Source organism: Cheilinus undulatus, linkage group 18, assembly GCF_018320785.1.
Source record: "Cheilinus undulatus linkage group 18, ASM1832078v1, whole genome shotgun sequence".
In the NCBI taxonomy this organism is placed as follows: Eukaryota; Metazoa; Chordata; class Actinopteri; order Labriformes; family Labridae; genus Cheilinus; species Cheilinus undulatus.
In genome coordinates this window covers 963,771-987,957 of record NC_054882.1, presented here as the reverse complement: position 1 = coordinate 987,957, position 24,187 = coordinate 963,771, and the positions used below count along the sequence as shown (strand labels likewise).

Genomic DNA, 24,187 nt, shown 5'->3' with positions numbered 1-24,187 from the left:
CATTATCATCCACATCTGTATCACCTACTGTCACCATTATCATCCACATCTGTACCACCTACTGTCACCATTATCATCCACATCTGTATCACCTACTGTCACCATTATCATCCACATCTGTACCACCTACTGTCACCATTATCATCCACATCTGTACCACCTACTGTCACCATTATCATCCACATCTGTACCACCTACTTTCACCATTATCATCCACATCTGTACCACCTACTGTCACCATTATCATCCACATCTGTATCACCTACTGTCACCATTATCATCCACATCTGTACAACCTACTGTCACCATTATCATCCACATCTGTACCACCTACTTTCACCATTATCATCCACATCTGTACCACCTACTGTCACCATTATCATCCACATCTGTACCACCTACTGTCACCATTATCATCCACATCTGTACAACCTACTGTCACCATTATCATCCACATCTGTATCACCTACTGTCACCATTATCATCCACATCTGTACCACCTACTGTCACCATTATCATCCACATCTGTACCACCTACTGTCACCATTATCATCCACATCTGTACCACCTACTGTCACCATTATCATCCACATCTGTATCACCTACTGTCACCATTATCATCCACATCTGTACAACCTACTGTCACCATTATCATCCACATCTGTATCACCTACTGTCACCATTATCATCCACATCTGTACCACCTACTGTCACCATTATCATCCACATCTGTACCACCTACTGTCACCATTATCATCAACATCTGTACCACCTACTGTCACCATTATCATCCACATCTGTACCACCTACTATCACCATTATCATCCACATCTGTATCACCTACTGTCACCATTATCATCCACATCTGTACCACCTACTTTCACCATTATCATCCACATCTGTACCACCTACTGTCACCATTATCATCCACATCTGTACCACCTACTGTCACCATTATCATCCACATCTGTATCACCTACTGTCACCATTATCATCCACATCTGTATCACCTACTGTCACCATTATCATCCACATCTGTACAACCTACTGTCACCATTATCATCCACATCTGTACCACCTACTGTCACCATTATCATCCACATCTGTATCACCTACTGTCACCATTATCATCCACATCTGTACCACCTACTGTCACCATTATCATCAACATCTGTATCACCTACTGTCACCATTATCATCCACATCTGTACCACCTACTGTCACCATTATCATCCACATCTGTATCACCTACTGTCACCATTATCATCCACATCTGTACAACCTACTGTCACCATCATCATCCACATCTGTACCACCTACTGTCACCATTATCATCCACATCTGTATCACCTACTGTCACCATTATCATCCACATCTGTATCACCTACTGTCACCATTATCATCCACATCTGTATCACCTACTGTCACCATTATCATCCACATCTGTACCACCTACTGTCACCATCATCATCCACATCTGTACCATACTGCACATAAAGAGTGATCTAAATGTCCCTATCCCACAGAGAGGTCTGGAGCCTGACTCTGAGTCAGTGATTGCATCCTTAGACAGATCTGGTTCCTCCTCATTGTATTTTTAGGTTTGTGATTCAGACGTTTCTGTTTGATGCTCTTGTTGTTTGTTTGTTTGTTTACTGCAGCGTGCCAAAATGACAAACAGCACAGCAGCATGTAATATTAAGGATTACTAAAAGAAGAACAATGGATTCACGCTGTTTTATGGAGCCTTTCTGTTCACCAGACATCTTTCCATTATTATTATTATTAAAGATGGAGGATAAAAATAAGAGCTGGCGTAATGTCAACATTTAAGGTTAAATCAAATAAGAGCTGGCGTAATGTTAACATTTAAGGTTAAATCAAATAAGAGCTGGCGTAATGTCAACATTTAAGGTTAAATCAGATCAAATTTCAGCTAACCCTAACCCTACCCTAACCAGCCTCTGGGCTCTGTTGATGCGTTTACTGGGGATAAAGAGACTGATCTCTGCTGAAATCTGATTGGCTGATATTTCCACACTCATTCAGGCTGATGCATAATCACACCTTTCTATTTAAAGAACACCTGGTTTCACCTGTCAGAGAGGCGGAGCCAATCAGAGCTGAGAGGAAGTAGGCAGTCTGGTGGTTCATAAATGTTTGGGGCTTTATTCTGAATGCCCTGCCCTATAAAAAACACACACCAGTTTTGAGTTTGCTGTTCTCAAGAAGCATCGCCTGATGTGAACCATGCCTGGCACAAAAGAGCTCTCAGAAGACCTACGATCAAGAATTGTTGACTTGCATGAAGCTGGAAAGGGCCACAACAATATCCCTAAAAGCCTTGATGTTCATGTGTCCACGGTAAGACAGAAAGTCTACAAATGGAGAAAGTTCAGCACTGTTGCTACTACCCCTAGGCGTGGTCGTCCTGTAAAGATGACTGCAAGAGCACAGCACAGGGCACTCAGCGAAGTGAAGAAGAATCCTAGAGTGTCAGCTAAAGACTTACAGAAATAAGCGCCCAACTCTCAATTTAAATAATTAAGAAACCCCCTGTTACCACAGACTCATTCCACCTTAGAGTGATAGTTGGAGACCCCAAAATATATCTGGCATTGAACAAGGCAACCTAATGTGGACTTTCAGAATAAAAGCCTTCTCAAATATGCCAAATTCATTGGGTAACTGCCCAACTTTCAATTGAAATATTCTAGAAACACCCTGTTACCACAGACTCATTCCACCTTAGATTTTGCTGAGGAGGAAAAGACATTATTTCGTGAATAAAAAATTGAATGAATAATTAAATAAATAAATGAATAAATAATTAAATACATGACATGTCAGTGTTTGGAACAAATATTGGGGTGTTTCTATCCAAATCTGAGCTTGGTTGGTTGAAATCAGTGATAGGAAGAAAAAACTATGACCTTGTGTGAAATTTGAAGGTAACCACATGTTCAGTATGAGAGTTACCCATAATTCCTGGCAAGCTGACAAAATATTGAAGTGCTTGCTGTCTCCAGTGAGACATCCTCCAAAAAAATGCCTCTGTTGTGAAATAATATTGAGGTTGTCTTTCTAAATCAGAGCTTCAAAGGTAAAGTACAGCAAGAGGGCTGAAGATATGACTCATTGGTGTTACTTCCTGTTGTCAGTAGGGGGCGCTATGTTAATTTCTTTTGTATGTAGGTGAGTTCAGTGTGACACTGTTGTCTTGCTAGAGAATTCTGAAGGACATAGAATGAAGTTTTAAAAAGTTAGAAGGTGTTACATTCATTTGGCACCATTAAAAACTTCTTACTGTGTAATTTCAATGAAGCTGGTGGACTTCCTGTTGGGATTTTGACATGGGTCTAAGAGGATTTTATGTAGGTCTGATGATGACCTACATGCATACCAAAAATTATAACCCTGAGCGGAACAGTGTGCTGGGGCTGATTTTTTGTTTACAACTCATGAAAAACACATGAAAAATCAGTGGAGTGAATGTTCAACTGGCAGAAGGGGGCGCTGTGATAAAACAATGGTATTGATGCATGGATGTATTCAGGACTAATGTGCGTTTATCCTTGTGGAGTTTGATGATGATTGAAATAAACACCAAAAAGTTATAAGGCAATATTGGTGTAATTTCACAGCTGAAAACTGACAAAAACGAAGTTTAAGTTTGTGCTCCGATAACGTCACCGCCCTATGGTGAACACTCACCAGGAGCACAACTTTGGGTCTCAAGGTTGTCTAGTTTGAGTAAAAAATTCTGTAGTCAATCAGATGAAAGCCCTCGGACGAGTTTGTTCAAATGTGCAAAGTGTCCGTCAGTAAAAAAGGCCAAAAAACGCCAAATTTTGACCTTTCGGCGTCTGTAGTTTGGTTCCTGTACGTTTTAGAGGATGGTCATAATGTCATTGTTTTTTTTACATCTAGTCATGATACATATGTGTACCGTGCATGTTGGTATTACCCACGGCCCTCCCTCACTTTTGGCGCCCCCTAGAAAACACTGTGTGACAGACTTACACCGTTCCACCACCAGATGGCTAATTCTCATGGGGGAAAATTTTTGAGAAAATATTTGTACTTTTTACAAATATTGAGGCCCAGAAAACGGGCCTCGAATCGCCTTAATTCTTTGGACAAATGAAATCCAATAGGGTCCTCATCAACCCTTGGACGGTGCTCGAGCTCTAATAAAAACTAACAGGATGAGCTGACTCTAAAGGCACTGATGATGTCACATGGCACCAGCTCAGCCAATAGAAACATCTGTCCAGGTAGCCTGGTATCCACCTGTAGAGAGCGGTGGGTTCACATTTCTTAGACATTAAAACACTCAGAGCTGGTTCAAGAACACTGCTGAATACCTGGACAGATAACTGTGGGCTTCAGTTAGACTTTAAACTGATTCAGGATCAATACTGCTGATATTTACAGTGATGTGATGCATCTCTGGCATTTCCACTAGTCTAAATGCTCATCAGCGCACAGTTCCATACAAATGAGGATGAAGATGAAGAGGAGGAAGATGGTGGTGAAGACGAAGCAGAGAAGCAGAGGGGATGTTGGAGAAATGCAGAGGAAGCTGAGCTCTGCAGTGACGCAGAGGCTGAAAAAAACCCGTGTGAGTGTGAGTGTGTGTTCACACTGTGTGCCAGCAGCTGAGCTATTTTTAGCTGCACAGACTGACAGCAGAGAGAGAGGAGGGGGAGGCAGGGGAGGAAGGGGGACACTTGAGGAGGAGGAGGAGGATGAGCAGAGAAAGATGAGACAGAGAGGAGATGATCACCTCTGATCGGAGCAGATTATTGATCATTGACTGGTCATGTGATCGTGTTTCTTTGCTGCTGTGACAGAACCGTGTTCACGGTCAGAGAGGATTTATCAGAACTGTTCCAGATGAGGTCCAAACTCTGACACACCTCAGGATGCTTCACTCTGAAATCCCGCCACGGTCGGCCTGCAGAGCAGAGATGATCAGTCAGAGCTGCAGCTCCTCTCCTGCAGGTCCTTCCTCTCTCTCTCATCATCTACCTCACAGCAGCATGGAGGACAGGACTGGACTATCAGAGCAGTCTAACTCAACGCGTGGCTCTTTTCTGATGATCTGTTTTATGTCTTCATCTGAAATATTATTCCTTTAAACTTTGACCTCAGAAATTTATCATTGCAAGTTTCCTTAACCAGTTTGTTTCCCACATTTATACGGTAGGTTTAAATGGTCAAACTTCATTGTCAACCTTTATTTTATCGCTTTTTTACATTTTTGCCACTTTAAATCCATTTCTACTGCTTTAAGTCCTTTTTTACTACTTTTTTAAGCTACCTTTTCATCCATTGTTGCCCTTATTCATCAGTTTCAGCCACTTTTTTCCTGCTTTATTGCAGTTTTCACCCATTTCAGCTGCCCTTTTTCCATTAGATGCCACTTTCCCCCATTTTCTGCTACTTTTAATCCATTTCTGCTGCTTTTAGCCCATTTTGCCCTTTTCTGTCAGTTTATCCTGCTTCTTTGCAACTTTCTGTCCATTCACCTGCCTTTTGCAATTAAATGCCACTTTCCCCCATTTTCCCACCTTTTTCCAGCTCTTTAGCCCATTTTAGTCGGTTTTCACAGTTTAAATTGTGTTTGGCTCTTTGGTTGAGTGACACAGTATTAGAGCCTCCATCCAAGTCCACCTGACCCCAGAGTCCGGTTCACTGGTCCACCATGCACAGGTGCACAGGTAACAGAGACACAGTGTCTCTGAAAAGCACTGTGTAAGTGTTCTTTTGTCTTCATGGTGCAATGGTAGCCATGAATACTGGACCTTCCAGAAACAGGAGTCTTTCTGCTACAATCACAGAGACACATTCAGAATCAGGTCGTTCACTTTAAAGGAGGTGAACATTTATGCAGTCACTGATTTTAATGACAGATTTTTCTTCATTGACATTAATCTGTTTTCACTCTGGCAGTAGAGAGGACTTTTTGTAAATGTTGTGTTGTAAAAGCCAAGTAATATTGACATGACTGATTTAATAAAAGGGTAAAACATCAGAGGGGGTGAATACTTTCCTAGGACTGTACGATACGATCTTTAAGGCCGCAGCGTTTAGAGTCTAACAGCGTCTAAACCCTGTGAAGCCGCCGCTGTTGGTCTGTGTGTTTTCAGTAAAATGACGTTAATTAAGACTCCCCTCAGCTTCTCTAACGAGCCGCAGCTCCGACACTTCCTGTGCTTTTATTGTGAAACAAACATCATGAAGAATAAAGCTCACCAAACCCCCGACGAGGTTTTTACTCCACTTCTGTTAAATCTTTAACAAGTCAAATGTTTGGGTTTTTTTAACTAGGGGTGTTTTATTTTTTACTTTACAGAGGAACCAGCAGTCAGACGGACGCTTATTTCATCAGGAAATAAAAAAGATTTAAAAAATAAATAAAGAGATATTTATGAGTTAGCTCTTTATCTGACCGTCCCGTTCTAGACAGGATGGACCAAAAGTCAAAGGAAACAGGACAGTCTGTCTGCAGACCTCAGGTCTCAGACTACAGCGAGGTGTCACCTCTGTCAGAAAGGAAACACACCCTAAACTTTCAAAATAAAATCAGATTAAATCACCAGTTAGGGTTAGAGTCAGAGTCAAGATACCAAAAGCCAAAAACATGACCTGTAAAAAAGTTTAATGAAGGTTAGGAAACAGTTTACACGTAGCTACACAGCTAATGTAGCTACAATACCTATGTAGCTCAGGGTACAGCAAACAAAGGTATGTTAGCTACATAGAAAACTTAGTAGCATAGCTAAATGTAGCTAAATTAAGCTGAATGTAAACCTAACGAAGGAAACATAAGCTAGGTAGATAACGTAGCTTTTTTGCTAAACCTAAAGATAATAAAACTATGTACATAGCACTGCTACATAGCTACTGTAGCTAAATATCAAGCCAAAGAAGCTTTGTTAGGTACATGGCTTACATAGCTTCAAGCTAAATCTAAAGCTAATAAAGTTTTGTTAGCTACATAGAGGACATAGCTACGTGTGAACTGTACCTAAATAAAAAGCTAAAGGAGCTACATTAGCTATGTAGGTTACACAGCTAAATCTGCAGTTAACTTAGCCATGCTAGTAACATAGGTAATGTGGCCACATAGCTAACATAGCTAAATCTAATACAAACATAGCTATATTAGCTACGAAGATAACACAGTGATGGAATAACCAATGTAGCTAAATTGGAACATGACAAAGCTATGCTAGCTGTGTAGATAACATAGCTATATAGCTAAATCTTAAGCTAACAAAGCTATATTAGCTATGAAGATAACATAGCTATGTAACCAATGTATCTAAATTCTAACCTAACAAAGCTATGCTAGCTACGTAGATAAATAGATATATAGTTGAATCTAAAGCTAACAGAGCTATATTAGCTACAAGTACTTAAATAGGTTATGTAATTTATTTAGGTAACGCAGCTTCATAACTTAATCTGAAGCTTATGAAGCTAAGTTAGCTACATTGGTACCCTCGCTACATTATTAACATAGCTACAGCTAAAGCAAACTAAGCTACATTAGCTATGTTAGACTACATCCCGTTTGCTACAGCTAGTCCAGCTTCAGCTGTAGTCATGTGAACAGGGACTCACATTAGCTTAGTTAGCTTTAGCCAAAGCTAACTTGCCCACATTGGCTTACATAGCAATGTTGGCGATGTAGCCTTAGCAAAGCTATTTTAGCTTAGCTAATAAAGCTAAAGCCAGCTACTGTTTAGATAACTCCCTCTAAAATGGGTCTGTGCATGATGGAATCCCAGATTTGACCTCTGACCTTCGCTCTGTTTACTTTGGAGATGTTTAGTCAGGAATGTTTTTAATGTGTGGATTTTCTGAATGTTGCTGACAAACTTTGATCATGAATTAAAAAACAACCTCTAAACCGTTGCAGCGCTACAGTATGCCCCTCCCACTCTGACGGATGCAGCGAGTGTTTTTATCTGATTTATTTGATTTATGCGCCAGAGAAACGACAAGAACTCAGCCTCACTGACATCCAGCTGTTCTTTACAGGAACTCTGAGGAGAACGTGACTGAACACAGAACGCTGCTACAGAGAACCAACGAGCTGAAGGAGGAAGAACTATCAGGACAGAAGAGGACAGGAACTGTAGACTGGACCAGTTCTCCCAGTTCTCCCAGTGAGGCCTTACCTGTGGTCGGGGGTGTCCCGTCACCAGACACTGTAGCTCCAGCGTCTCCCCCTCCCTGATGGTGTAAACTCTCTCGCTGTAGCGCTCCTCCTCCACGTTACAGGCCTGACCTGAGTGCACGATGCGCACTGAAGGGGGCGCTGTGGAGACACAGACACTCGGGTCAATACAGGAGAGGGAAACATGGCGGTCAGCGGCGATGGTTCATCGATCATCAGTGCATGGTGAACGTCACAGGGATGGAGTTTTATCAAGGTTAAAGGTTAAAAGCACTCTCTATATAGACAAAAGTATTTGGCCGCCTGCCCATTCCTCCAGCAGGGACTGTGATTAGATCCATGTCCTTTAATCTGGAGTTCCTCCCTTTAGCTGCTCTAACAGCCTCCTCTCTTCCTGGAAGGCTTTCAGAAGATTCTGGAGTGTTTCTGAGGCCAAACCCAGACTCACCCACCTGACTGACCAATGGAGGAGTGTGATTGGTCACTCCACAGAACTGCATTGTCAGGGGATGACTCCAGTGATTAACAGGTGTGACCAAACACTTTTGTCCACATAGTTGACCTTTACCAGTACCTGAAAGGTAAGTTAGCTGTGCAGACAGGAGTTAGGGTGTTTGAACGACAGCGAGACTAAAACAGACGGAGTTCAAAGACCAACATTAGATATTAAAATCATTTTTATCTTCAAACAGCCCGTCTCTCCACAGCTAATCGGCTCTGAGAAATCTTTTCCTCCATTTCTAACCCAAACTTTCTTATTATTCTCAGACTAAAGTTAAACGTGTGGCGGTGGCGGCGGCATCTCTCTGGTGGGTTATTCCATCTGAAATCAAACCGTGATTGTTGGAGAGCTCAGAGGAGACGCTGCTCTCTGTTCTACTGCTGAGACTGCAGCTAGCCTCCAAACAGACGCCGCCGCCTGCAGCGCCGTCTATACGTGTTGTCATGGGAATGGCACAGCCAGGTGGCGTTGGGGGTCCCTGAGCAGAACAGTAAAGAAACAAAACGGCGTCTTCTGGGTGTTTAAAGAGCTGTTTGTGAGGCGCTCTAACAGTTTCTGAAGTTTGTTTGTGAGACGCAAATATGACGGAGGGATGGAAGGAGGAGTTTAAGGGCGAGTTTGTTTAACATGACGCGTCTCTTTTCTACGCTAGTGAAGACAAACGCTTTAACAACGGGAACTATTCTTTACAACAGAACATTCCACTCTCAGATCAACTGATAATGCTGAATACACTTTGATGACATCATCTTCAAAGGATGACATCATCCTGAAAGGATGACATCATCTTCAAGGGATGATATCATCCTAAAAGTATGACATCATCCTCAAAGGATGGCATCATCAAAGCCAGAGGATGGAATGTCTGTGAAGCTGGGGATGTTGGGTCCTTTTCCCACCACAAATTGCAGGGCACAGTTGGCATGTTTTGGAAAAGAGGCAGGAACTGGCAATGAGCTCCTCCTTAGTTCCTGCAACTTTTCCCAAAGTTGACAACAAAAGACAGTCACCTCAAAGTAAAGGTTCCTGGTATATATGTGTATTTAGTTGCACCCTTTCCAAAAGTTGCCAACTATGGCCTAGTGTTTGGTAAAACGGAGGGGAAAAGCCCCCAACATCCCCAGCTTCACCAACATGCCTCTGACTTTGGTGATGCCATATTAAGTAATAAATCAAATATAATAATAAATAATGTATCAAAACAGTTTTTTGAAAAGTTAAAGGTCACATATTATAAATAATACATTTTTCAGGCTTTCTCCACAATCAGAAAAATCCCCCTCTCTCTCTCCACCTTGCAGAAAATGTGTGCTGAAACACGCCATTCTCAGATTTTCCCCTCATGATGTCATGTGGGGAGTCAGCCCCGCCCCCAAGTTTGTTTGGCCCTACCCACTTGAAGGAAGGTTCCGCCCTCCTCGCTGAGAGGAGGACCAGGAGAGCCACATCCATTTCCTGAGATGGGCGGAGTCAGACAGCTCATTAACATTTAAAGCCACAGACACAGAGACAGCTGGTTCTGAGCAGGGCTGAAGCAGAGGGGTTTTTAGACATGCAGAAATCAATACTGGAGAGTTTTTACAGAAACAAACTTCACAGGCATGTTTTGGGGACCTCTGAGACCGATATAAACTTGACTTAAAGGGTAAAATATGTGACCTTTAAAGTAAAATTTTAAAATGTTGTTGCTCATTGTTAATATTTCTGAGGCTGTGATAACCTCCTTCAAGGAAATCCTAGTTCCATGTAGTCTGTAAAAGTAATTAATATTTTCTATTTATGATCAGGTCTGATCTTCATTAGAATTTCATATAAAAAAAGTCTGAAAAAATGTTTATGTCATTTAATTGTTTTTTAAGTATGCGGCCATTTTTGGCCATGAACAGCCTGAGTGTAATCATTTCTGTTACACCGTCTGAGGGTTCAAACATTCTTCAGAAATCATCTGTGGACTTTCACTGGAAGGATCCGCAGAGCTTCTGTCAATATTTCACCTCTGCTGAACCTCAGGGATGATCTGAGCCATCAGGGATCAGGTTTGACTGCATTAGGATTTATGAAAGCATCAGCCACTCTTCTAATGATTTCACCCAAACACCCTCTTTTACAGACTCCTGAAACATCTCCTCGTCCAACAACTCCTCCTCCAGGACTTCCTCTGTTTATAGCTAAAGTTTTTAATTCAAGCACAGAGACGTTCTTCTCTGAAGTTCTTCAGGGACTTCAGCGAGAGAACATCACAGTGAAGAAAACCTGCAGCTGCACCACGAGACACAGCCGACGTCTGCAACACTGCAGCGGTTTTTATGTAACTCTGACGGACGGAAAGAAGGACGCAAATCTGCAAATACATATCTGTAAGTCAGCAAGAAGTCTGTGTGCATGTTTATAAGAGCATCATCACTTTAAATCTGCAAACAGGAAGTTTATTCAACGCAGTGGAGGAGGACGGGAACATAAAGTTTAATAAGAGCTCAGTCAGCAGTTCAACCTCATATATACAGATAAATATAGATGAAATACATAGGGGAGCACGGGAGATTTACTGCAGAGAGGGGAAGGACGGAGGAGAGGAGAGGAGCAAAGGAGGAGAGGAGACGAGAGAGGAACGGGCAAGTAGAGGAAAGGAGGAGAGGATGAAACTGAGCTGGGTCCTGAGCTGGCCTGCCTGCAGTCCAGACCATTCACCAATAGAAGATAAAGAAGACCAGGACTGTAGAGTAGCTATCCTACACCAGACAAGAATGGGACAACATTCCTCTCCCATCAGCTGGTCTCCTCACTTCACAGACGTTAAGAGACTGTTGTTTAAAAGAGGGGATGCTGTAAACATGGCCCTGTCCCTATTTTTTTGAGACATGTTGCTGCCATCAAATCCAAAATGAGCTCATATTTTTCTGAAATGTTCAAATGTCTCAGTTTAACATCTGATCTGCTGTTTCTGTTCTACTGGGAATCAAATAACAGTTTATGGATGTGAAAACCACTGACTTCTGTTTGTGGAACTGGGGCTGTGTCATACTGGAGGGAGGAGGTGTGAGGATGAAGAGGAGGAGGAGGAGGAGGAGGAATGAGGGGAGGATAAGGAGGAGAGGAAAAAGAGGAGATAAGAGGAGGTGTCATGGATGAAGTGGAGGAGGTGTTGTGGATGTTTTGGTTGTCCTACTTTTTGTGTCTTTTCTATTTTTAGATCCTGTGTTTTTTTGTTTTTTTGTCCTCCAATGACTGAGCTGATGATGTCATCAAACCCACAAACAGACACCGTCACTCGACTGATTTCCTCCCAGCATGCACTTCAATCAGACGCCAAGTGGAGGGGCAGCAGTATGAAGCCGAGCAGACATCAGCAGGAGCCAATCAGAATCAAGGAAAACGACCACAAACAAAAATAGAGCCAAGAGCGAAAAAAAGGCCTGAAACAGAACCTTTAATGGACCCAACAGAACCACATCACACAGACTCACTAGAACCTTTAATGGACCCAACAGAAACACATCACACAGACTCACTAGAACCTTTAATGGACCCAACAGAAACACATCACACAGACTCACTAGAACCTTTAATGGACCCAACAGAAACACATCACACAGACTCACTAGAACCTTTAATGGACCCAACAGAAACACATCACACAGACTCACTAGAACCTTTAATGGACCCAACAGAACCACATCACACAGACTCACTAGAACCTTTAATGGACCCAACAGAACCACATCACAAAGACTCACTAGAACCTTTAATGGACCCAACAGAACCACATCACACAGACTCACTAGAACCTTTAATGGACCCAACAGAACCACATCACACAGACTCACTAGAACCTTTAATGGACCCAACAGAACCACATCACACAGACTCACTAGAACCTTTAATGGACCCAACAGAACCACATCACACAGACTCACTAGAACCTTTAATGGACCCAACAGAACCACATCACACAGACTCACTAGAACCTTTAATGGACCCAACAGAACCACATCACACAGACTCACTAGAACCTTTAATGGACTCAACAGAACCACATCACACAGACTCACTAGAACCTTTAATGGACCCAACAGAACCACATCACACAGACTCACTAGAACCTTTAATGGACCCAACAGAACCACATCACACAGACTCACTAGAACCTTTAATGGACCCAACAGAACCACATCACACAGACTCACTAGAACCTTTAATGGACCCAACAGAACCACATCACACAGACTCACTAGAACCTTTAATGGACCCAACAGAACCACATCACACAGACTCACTAGAACCTTTAATGGACTCAACAGAACCACATCACACAGACTCACTAGAACCTTTAATGGACTCAACAGAACCACATCACACAGACTCACTAGAACCTTTAATGGACCCAACAGAACCACATCACACAGACTCACTAGAACCTTTAATGGACTCAACAGAACCACATCACACAGACTCACTAGAACCTTTAATGGACCCAACAGAACCACATCACACAGACTCACTAGAACCTTTAATGGACCCAACAGAACCACATCACACAGACTCACTAGAACCTTTAATGGACTCAACAGAACCACATCAAACAGACTCACTAGAACCTTTAATGGACCCAACAGAACCACATCACACAGACTCACTAGAACCTTTAATGGACTCAACAGAACCACATCACACAGACTCACTAGAACCTTTAATGGACTCAACAGAACCACATCACACAGACTCACCAGAACCTTTAATGGACTCAACAGAACCACATCACACAGACTCACTAGAACCTTTAATGGACTCAACAGAACCACATCACACAGACTCACTAGAACCTTTAATGGACCCAACAGAACCACATCACACAGACTCACTAGAACCTTTAATGGACTCAACAGAACCACATCACACAGACTCACTAGAACCTTTAATGGACCCAACAGAACCACATCACACAGACTCACTAGAACCTTTAATGGACTCAACAGAACCACATCACACAGACTCACTAGAACCTTTAATGGACCCAACAGAACCACATCACACAGACTCACTAGAACCTTTAATGGACCCAACAGAACCACATCACACAGACTCACTAGAACCTTTAATGGACCCAACAGAACCACATCACACAGACTCACCTGAACCTTTAATGGACCCAACAGAACCACATCACACAGACTCACTAGAACCTTTAATGGACTCAACAGAACCACATCAGACAGACTCACTAGAACCTTTAATGGACCCAACAGAACCACATCACACAGACTCACTAGAACCTTTAATGGACTCAACAGAACCACATCACACAGACTCACTAGAACCTTTAATGGACTCAACAGAACCACATCACACAGACTCACTAGAACCTTTAATGGACTCAACAGAACCACATCACACAGACTCACTAGAACCTTTAATGGACCCAACAGAACCACATCACACAGACTCACTAGAACCTTTAATGGACTCAACAGAACCACATCACACAGACTCACTAGAACCTTTAATGGACCCAACAGAACCACATCACACAGACTCACTAGAACCTTTAATGGACTCAACAGAACCACATCACACAGACTCACTAGAACCTTTAATGGACCCAACAGAACCACATCATACAGACTCACTAGAACCTTTAATGGACCCAACAGAACCACATCACACAGACTCACTAGAACCTTTAATGGACCCAACAGAACCACATCACACAGACTCACCTGAACCTTTAATGGACCCAACAGAACCACATCACACAGACTCACCTGAACCTTTAATGGACCCAACAGAACCACATCACACAGACTCACTAGAACCTTTAATGGACCCAACAGAACCACATCACACAGACTCACCTGAACCTTTAATGGACCCAACAGAACCACATCATACAGACTCACTAGAACCTTTAATGGACCCAACAGAACCACATCACACAGACTCACTAGAACCTTTAATGGACCCAACAGAACCACATCACACAGACTCACTAGAACCTTTAATGGACCCAACAGAACCACATCACACAGACTCACTAGAACCTTTAATGGACCCAACAGAAACACATCACACAGACTCACTAGAACCTTTAATGGACCCAACAGAAACACATCACACAGACTCACTAGAACCTTTAATGGACCCAACAGAACCACATCACACAGACTCACTAGAACCTTTAATGGACCCAACAGAACCACATCACACAGACTCACTAGAACCTTTAATGGACCCAACAGAACCACATCACACAGACTCACTAGAACCTTTAATGGACCCAACAGAACCACATCACACAGACTCACTAGAACCTTTAATGGACCCAACAGAACCACATCACACAGACTCACTAGAACCTTTAATGGACCCAACAGAACCACATCACACAGACTCACTAGAACCTTTAATGGACCCAACAGAACCACATCACACAGACTCACTAGAACCTTTAATGGACCCAACAGAACCACATCACACAGACTCACTAGAACCTTTAATGGACCCAACAGAACCACATCACACAGACTCACTAGAACCTTTAATGGACCCAACAGAACCACATCACACAGACTCACTAGAACCTTTAATGGACCCAACAGAACCACATCACACAGACTCACTAGAACCTTTAATGGACCCAACAGAACCACATCACACAGACTCACTAGAACCTTTAATGGACCCAACAGAACCACATCACACAGACTCACTAGAACCTTTAATGGACCCAACAGAACCACATCACACAGACTCACTAGAACCTTTAATGGACCCAACAGAACCACATCACACAGACTCACTAGAACCTTTAATGGACCCAACAGAACCACATCACACAGACTCACTAGAACCTTTAATGGACCCAACAGAACCACATCACACAGACTCACTAGAACCTTTAATGGACTCAACAGAACCACATCAGACAGACTCACTAGAACCTTTAATGGACCCAACAGAACCACATCACACAGACTCACTAGAACCTTTAATGGACTCAACAGAACCACATCACACAGACTCACTAGAACCTTTAATGGACTCAACAGAACCACATCACACAGACTCACTAGAACCTTTAATGGACTCAACAGAACCACATCACACAGACTCACTAGAACCTTTAATGGACTCAACAGAACCACATCACACAGACTCACTAGAACCTTTAATGGACTCAACAGAACCACATCACACAGACTCACTAGAACCTTTAATGGACCCAACAGAACCACATCACACAGACTCACTAGAACCTTTAATGGACTCAACAGAACCACATCACACAGACTCACTAGAACCTTTAATGGACCCAACAGAACCACATCACACAGACTCACTAGAACCTTTAATGGACCCAACAGAACCACATCACACAGACTCACTAGAACCTTTAATGGACCCAACAGAAACACATCACACAGACTCACTAGAACCTTTAATGGACCCAACAGAACCACATCACACAGACTCACTAGAACCTTTAATGGACCCAACAGAACCACATCACACAGACTCACTAGAACCTTTAATGGACCCAACAGAACCACATCACACAGACTCACTAGAACCTTTAATGGACCCAACAGAACCACATCACACAGACTCACTAGAACCTTTAATGGACCCAACAGAACCACATCACACAGACTCACTAGAACCTTTAATGGACCCATTGGAGTGGATTTACTGTCTGTCTCTAAGTCCAGTCCTGTAGTTCTGTAGGAGATCCAGTCTTGTTCATTTCAGTCCTGAAATCATTCTAATTGTTGGATCAGATCTCTGAGAGTCTATTTATAGAAACAGAATAACTGAAGTGAGAGTCAGAAGTATTTAATTGTTGTTGGACGCAGCCATGGAGTAAATTTATGATTGAACGCTGACAGCAGGACAGACTTCAGGGACCTCTTTAGTTTATTTACTTCCTGTTCTTCATCTGAGATCAATGTTGTTTCTGATTTTCACCTCCATGCTGAGTTTGGACTGTTGAATGGACATTTAAAAATATTCCTCTGACGTCTGAATGAGGAACAGTCCTGCAGAGTCCAGGACTGAGACCAGAGTCTAGAGGAGTCCAGGACTGAGACCAGAGTCTAGAGGAGTCCAGGACTGAGACCAGAGTCTAGAGGAGTCCAGGACTGAGACCAGAGTCTAGAGGAGTCTAGGACTGAGACCAGAGTCTAGAGGAGTCTAGGACTGAGACCAGAGTCTAGAGGAGTCTAGGGCTGAGACCAGAATCTAGAGGAGTCCAGGACTGAGACCAGAGTCTAGAAGAGTCCAGGACTGAGACCAGAGTCTAGAGGAGTCCAGGACTGACACCAGAGTCTAGAGGAGTCCAGGACTGAGACCAGAGTCTAGAGGAGTCTAGGACTGAGACCAGAGTCTAGAGGAGTTTAGGACTGAGACCAGAGTCTAGAGGAGTCCAGGACTGAGACCAGAGTCTAGAGGAGTCCAGGACTGAGACCAGAGTCTAGAGGAGTCCAGGACTGAGACCAGAGTCTAGAGGAGTCTAGGACTGAGACCAGAGTCTAGAGGAGTCCAGGACTGAGACCAGAGTCTAGAGGAGTCCAGGACTGAGACCAGAGTCTAGAGGAGTCTAGGACTGAGACCAGAGTCTAGAGGAGTCCAGGACTGAGACCAGAGTCTAGAGGAGTCCAGGACTGAGACCAGAGTCTAGAGGAGTCCAGGACTGAGACCAGAGTCTAGAGGAGTCTAGGACTGAGACCAGAGTCTAGAGGAGTCCAGGACTGAGACCAGAGTCTAGAGGAGTCTAGGACTGAGACCAGAGTCTAGAGGAGTCCAGGACTGAGACCAGAGTCTAGAGGAGTCTAGGACTGAGACCAGAGTCTAGAGGAGTCTAGGACTGAGACCAGAGTCTAGAGGAGTCTAGGACTGAGACCAGAGTCTAGAGGAGTCCAGGACTGAGACCAGTCCAGGACTGAGACCAGAGTCTAGAGGAGTCTAGGACTGAGACCAGAGTCTAGAGGAGTCCAGGACTGAGACCAGAGTCTAGAGGAGTCCAGGACTGAGACCAGAGTCTAGAGGAGTCCAGGACTGAGACCAGAGTCGAGAGGAGTCCAGGACTGAGACCAGAGTCTAGAGGAGTCCAGGACTGAGACCAGAGTCTAGAGGAGTCTAGGACTGAGACCAGAGTCTAGAGGAGTCTAGGACTGAGACCAGAGTCTAGAGGAGTCCAGGACTGAGACCAGTCCAGGACTGAGACCAGAGTCTAGAGGAGTCTAGGACTGAGACCAGAGTCTAGAGGAGTCCAGGACTGAGACCAGAGTCTAGAGGAGTCCAGGACTGAGACCAGAGTCTAGAGGAGTCCAGGACTGAGACCAGAGTCGAGAGGAGTCCAGGACTGAGACCAGAGTCTAGAGGAGTCTAGGACTGAGACCAGAGTCTAGAGGAGTCCAGGACTGAGACCAGAGTCGAGAGGAGTCCAGGACTGAGACCAGAGTCTAGAGGAGTCCAGAGGATATACTATTGAGACCAGTACCTCTGTGGGGTACTGGTTAGACTGGAATGATAACTGGGGGTCTAGACTGTAAAAGGCAAGAATGGGACATTTTAAAAGCTTTGATGACATCATCTATAAAGGCAGAGGATGGAATGTTGGTGAAGCTTGGGATGTTGGGCCCTTTACCCTCCATTTTTGCCAAGTAGGAAGCCAGAGTTGGCAACTTTTGGAAAAATGGGTGGAATCAGTTGGCATTTCTCTCGATAATTTCATCTTCAAAGGCAAGGGTGGAATGTTCATGAAGCTGGGGATGTTGGGGCCTTGCTCCTTTATTTTTGCTGTAGTTGGCGACTTTTGGAAAAGTAGGTGGAAAGACAACTGGAGGCCCAGACTGGCCTGCATGCGGACGGCAAGGATGGAATGTTTTTAAGCTTTGATGACTTCATCTTCAAAGGCAGAGGATGGAATACTGGTGAAGCTGGGAATGTTGGAGCCTATTTCCCTCTGTTTTTTCCGAATAGTAGGCCTTATTTTGCAGCTTTGGGAAAAGTAGGTGAAAGTGGTGAGGGGTGAGGGTTTCACCTACTTTTCCAGAAGTTTCCAGCTGAGGACAGCCGGCATATTTGGAAGATAAGTAAGCGCCTTTAAAGATCAAACCGTCACGCTGTTTCCAAACAGTCCGCCATAATCCTGATGGTCATATTCCCTGATTTAGAGGGTTTGTTCAGGAAGAAAGCAGCGGTGGAGTCTTCTGGGTCTGTATTCACCTCTCATCTCTCCATCCTCTGATCCCGTTCTGGCTCAGGTATTTTCCATTTCCCCCCTAAAACCAGGTATTAGTCTAATCCCTGCACTGGCGTCCTAATAAGTGATGAATCGTGCCTGGATGTGGCCGAGCGGCTGATCCTGGCGGTATGGCGTGCAGCATGCAGAACGCACAAAAACACAGAAACCAGGCCTCTAAACTCAGGAATTAGACTGCCCCCTCGGGGTCTGTACAATCAGAGCTGCAGCAGATCAGATGTAATGCTGGGGGATAAAGAGCTGCAGCGAGGTGACGGGTTCACCGTGTCACGAGGTGAAGGATTGGGATTCACCACAAATCTGATCTCCATGACGACTACACCATCAACAGGGAAAGTTTCCTGGAATGAAATCAGCTCACGGGGGCGAGCAGCCGACCACACACAGGATATTTAGAATATTAAAGGCTCAGGAACGCCATGAACAGGAGCAGGAGGAAGAGAGACTGCAGGTGAGACCAGGATCAGACTCATTTTACCTGCAGCGCTCTAACACAAACACGGCGAGCGTTGTAGGTCAAAGATGGAGCCGTGCTGGAGAGTTTGTGTGGTTAACGTGAGAACAAACAGACCCCGAGGCTTTAAAAACACAGAGAAATCAGCTGATCTTCACAGCAGCTTTACTGACAGTCAGACACACCTGGACTCACCCGGCAGCTCTGCTCAGCAACCACAACAGGACTACAGCGGTCCAGACTACAACATGATCAGCTCTAATGACAATCAGACACACCTGGACTCACCCTGCAGCTCTGCTCAGCAACCACAACAGGACTACAGCGGTCCAGACTACAACATGATCAGCTCTAATGACAATCAGACACACCTGGACTCACCCTGCAGCTCTGCTCAGCAACCACAACAGGACTACAGCGGTCCAGACTACAACATGATCAGCTCTAATGACAATCAGACACACCTGGACTCACCCTGCAGCTCTGCTCAGCAACCACAACAGGACTACAGCGGTCCAGACTACAACATGATCAGCTCTAATGACAATCAGACACACCTGGACTCACCCTGCAGCTCTGCTCAGCAACCACAACAGGACTACAGCGGTCCAGACTACAACATGATCAGGCTGATGTCAGGCCCTCATTTATCTGATGGTTTTAGAAGATCTCCTGACAGATTTTACTGTTTAAGGATAAATGCTGAACATTTCACATAGATTTAGATTAAATCTTATTTCCTGTAGTGTATTGTTGGAATATGTGTTCACATTATTGCACATTTAAATATCAAATCAGTAACATTTAGTGCAACATTTTTTTTGCCACTTTTAACACATATTTACCACTTTTTAACTGCTTTTCACCGTTTTCCCATTTTTACTCCTTACATTTTTCTTTTCTTTTTCTTTTTTTTTGAGTGCCCATTTTTAACTCTTGTTTTTGACTACATTATCTGGACATGTTTGCATTTTCCTGCACTTTAACCCCCATTTTGCCAGTTTTTAACAATTTTTCACTATTTCCCAATCCTTTGTGCATTTATTAAAACCCATTTTTGGCCATTTTTAGACCCTAATACTACTTTATCTTGCAACTTATTTGCAAAAATTTAAGCCAGAGATGCTACATTAAACCATTTTTGCTACGTTTAACCTATCGTTGCTATGTTTAACCTATTTTTGCTACATTTAATTCATTTTGCTACGTTAACCCATTGTTGCTAAGTTCACCCATTGTTGCAGTGTTAACCCAATGTTGCTACATCTAACCTATTTTGGCTACGTTTAATTTATTTTGCTACATTTACCCCTTGTTGTTATATTGGCCCCTTGTTGCTACATTAACCCATTGTTGCTACGTTAACCCATTGTTGCTACATTAACCCATTGTTGCTACGTTAACCCATTGTTGCTACGTTAACCCATTGTTGCTACGTTAACACCTTGTTGCTACATTAACCCATTGTTGCTACGTTAACCCAATGTTGCTACGTTAACCCATTGTTGCTACGTTAACACCTTGTTGCTACGTTAACCCATTGTTGCTACGTTAACCCATTGTTGCTACGTTAACAACTTGTTGCTACATTAACCCATTGTTGCTACATTAACCCATTGTTGCTACGTTAACACCTTGTTGCTACGTTAACCCATTGTTGCTACGTTAACACCTTGTTGCTACGTTAACCCATTGTTGCTACGTTAACACCTTGTTGCTACGTTAACACCTTGTTGCTACGTTAACCCATTGTTGCTACGTTAACCCATTGCTGCTACGTTAACACCTTGTTGCTACGTTAACCCATTGTTGCTACGTTAACACCTTGTTGCTACGTTAACCCATTGTTGCTACGTTAACCAACTGTTGCCTCTTTGATTTCTGCCTTTTCCTACATTTATTTACCACTTTGTTCATTTTTGCTACATTTAACCCATGTTTTGCCAGTCTCTGCAGGTTTTTAATCGTCCCTCTCTAAAGTTGTCTACATTTTTCCCTAGCATCCGTACGTTTGTGCAGAAGTCTTTTATTTTGCCACTGCAGGAATCCTGCCGACAACGCCATTTCTGCCTCTGTCTTTAACTCCGTCAGTCTTTAGACAGGCAGAAGAAATTCTTCTTTAACCTGAGGTGGTTTTAAATACCAGCGTAATAAAGAGGAGATGTTTGTTATCAGGGGTCGTTTTTTCTAATTTATAGTTAAAATCCTCCTTTGATATTTTTGTTTGTTTTCTCAACCAAAATGAAAATAACAAAAATAATTATTTGCTTCAGTACAATAATTCATACTGAATTTAAACTGATCACAGATATTTTTCTAAGTCCTTCAGCCCTGGTTCAGACTGAACTCTCTGTGGATTCTCATGTCAAACAGGACGATAGCCAATCAGGAAGCAGGCCAGCCAACATGATGATGGTAAACATGAATCATAAAGTCCGACAGATGAAAGAAATGAAGGAGCAACTTCTTGATTTGTGGCGACAACACTTGTTGTTGTATTAGTGATGTTTCTGTTTGATTAAATAAAATAAAATTCCATGTAGCCATCAAGTCAAAGGTCAAATAATCAGCATCAACTCTGACATGCTAACTTATTTAGCAGCAGTTATGCTAGCATGGTCAGCCTTCAGTCCTCCCTCAGGTCTGAGCTGAAATGGTCGTTATATAACACGGGACCGGGACACCGGAGTGCAGCAGGAAGTGGAAATATTGTAAAGTGAAATGTCACAGGAGCATAAACACCCCGCAGTCCAAACGGGACAATACGGGGTCTTTCAGACCAAGTCCTGAGTTTTCTTTAAGCTTTAAAATAGCAGCAGAGTCATAATAATCCTGTCCCGGTTTCAGGGTCTGGACCACTGGGACTTACTGGGACCTCTCTCCGCCTCTCTACTGGTATCCTGTCCTGACAATCGTCTGGATCGTGGTCCCTGAGGAGCTGCAGCCTGTCTCTGCTTTATCCTGTCTCTCCATCCTTCTGGTGGTCTCTAGAGCCCCTAAACGTCCTCATGGATCCAGAGTCCTCGTAAATAATTCAAGCCTGTGGTCCCTAAACCTGCAGGTTCATCTGTTTTTAACGGAAAGATCAGACGGATGGGCAGTCCAAAAACTCTAGACCTCCAGCCCTGGAGACGAGGACTGAGGGGAGAACGGAGAAACTAGACCAGCGTTACTCAACCCTGATCAACCAAAGAGCCAAACTGTTGGGAAACGCCAGAAAGAGCCACAATCTAAGGGGCGAAAAGTGGCAAAAACCGATTAAAGCGGCAATAAAATAAGTTAAATGTGGCAAATAATGGCCACACTGCAGCAAAAAGGGGGCAAAGTGGGCATAAAATGGCAAAAAGAGGGTGAAAGGTGGAAAAACAGGGAGAAAAAGTAGCAAAATAGGGCAGAAAATGGCAAAAATGGGTGAAAGGTGGAAAAACAGGGAGAAAAAGTAGCAAAGTAGGGCAGAAAATGGCAAAAATGGGTGAAAGGTGGAAAAACAGGGAGAAAAAGTAGCAAAGTAGGGCAGAAAATGGCAAAAATGGGCTGGAAGTCCCCAAAAATGAGTTACAGGTGAAAAAAATGGTCAAAAACAGCAAAAACATGGTAAAAAATGACTAAAATAGGCAAAAATGGTCTAAAAACAGCAAAGAGTGGCAAAAATGCTGGAAACAGTGGCATTCAACGGCAAAATGTGACTTAAATGGTCGAAAAATGGCAAAAAAAGGGAAAAAAAGGGAAAAAATTGCAAATAGAAAAAAGCAGGACAAAAAAGACAAAAAAACTGCTCTCAAAAATGAGATAGAAGTAGTAAAAATGAGCAAAAAGTGGAAAAAATGGGTTTAAAGCAGTTAAAACGGATTAAAAGTTGCAAAAATTTTTTTTGAAAAATTGGCCAAAATTTGCAAATAAATGCGATAGAAAAAAAAAAAATGGTTGAAGACTAAAGCCTACTGTATTAATGTTGGGATTCAGACTGACTGATGTGACCTGTACTGGATAAATTCTGAGGTCATAGTTTTTTATAAAGGTCAAAGTTTTTTATAAAGGTTGTAGTTTTTATAAAGGTCAAAGTTTTTTATAAAGGTCGTATTTTTTATAAAGGTCAAAGTTTTTTATAAAGGTTGTAGTTTTTATAAAGGTCAAAGTTTTTTATAGGGGTTGTAGTTTTTATAAAGGTCAAAGTTTTTTATAGGGGTTGTAGTTTTTATAAAGGTCGTAGTTTTTATAAAGGTCGTAGTTTTTATAAAGGTCAAGTTTTTATAAAGGTCGTAGTTTTTATTAAGGTCGTAGTTTTTTATAAAGGTTGTAGTTTTTTATAAAGGTCAAGTTTTTATAAAGGTCGTAGTTTTTATAAAGGTCGTAGTTTTTTATAAAGGTCGTAGTTTTTATAAAGGTCAAGTTTTTATAAAGGTCGCAGTTTTTATAAAGGTCGTAGTTTTTTATAAAGGTTGTAGTTTTTATAAAGGTCAAGTTTTTATAAAGGTCGTAGTTTTTATAAAGGTCAAGTTTTTATAAAGGTCGTAGTTTTTATAAAGGTCAAGTTTTTATAAAGGTCGTAGTTTTTTATAAAGGTCGTAGTTTTTTATAAAGGTCGTAGTTTTTATAAAGGTCAAGTTTTTATAAAGGTCGTAGTTTTTATAAAGGTTGTAGTTTTTTATAAAGGTCGTAGTTTTTTTATAAAGGTCAAAGTTTTTATACAGGTCGTAGTTTTTATAAAGGTCGTAGTTTTTTATAAAGGTCAAAGTTTTTATAAAGGTCGTAGTTTTTATAAAGGTCGTAGTTTTTATA

General features: G+C 42.6%; 1 protein-coding gene across 1 annotated transcript in view; it reads right to left on the bottom strand.

Moving 5' to 3' along the window:
- mdga2a (MAM domain containing glycosylphosphatidylinositol anchor 2a) overlaps positions 1-24,187 on the bottom strand; it is a 154,534-nt gene that overhangs the window by 91,014 nt on the left and 39,333 nt on the right. Inside the window, exon 2 of the mRNA XM_041812905.1 lies at positions 8,196-8,335. Within this exon, the coding sequence (XP_041668839.1) occupies positions 8,196-8,335 (140 nt within the window). The remainder of the gene's footprint in view (positions 1-8,195; positions 8,336-24,187) is intronic.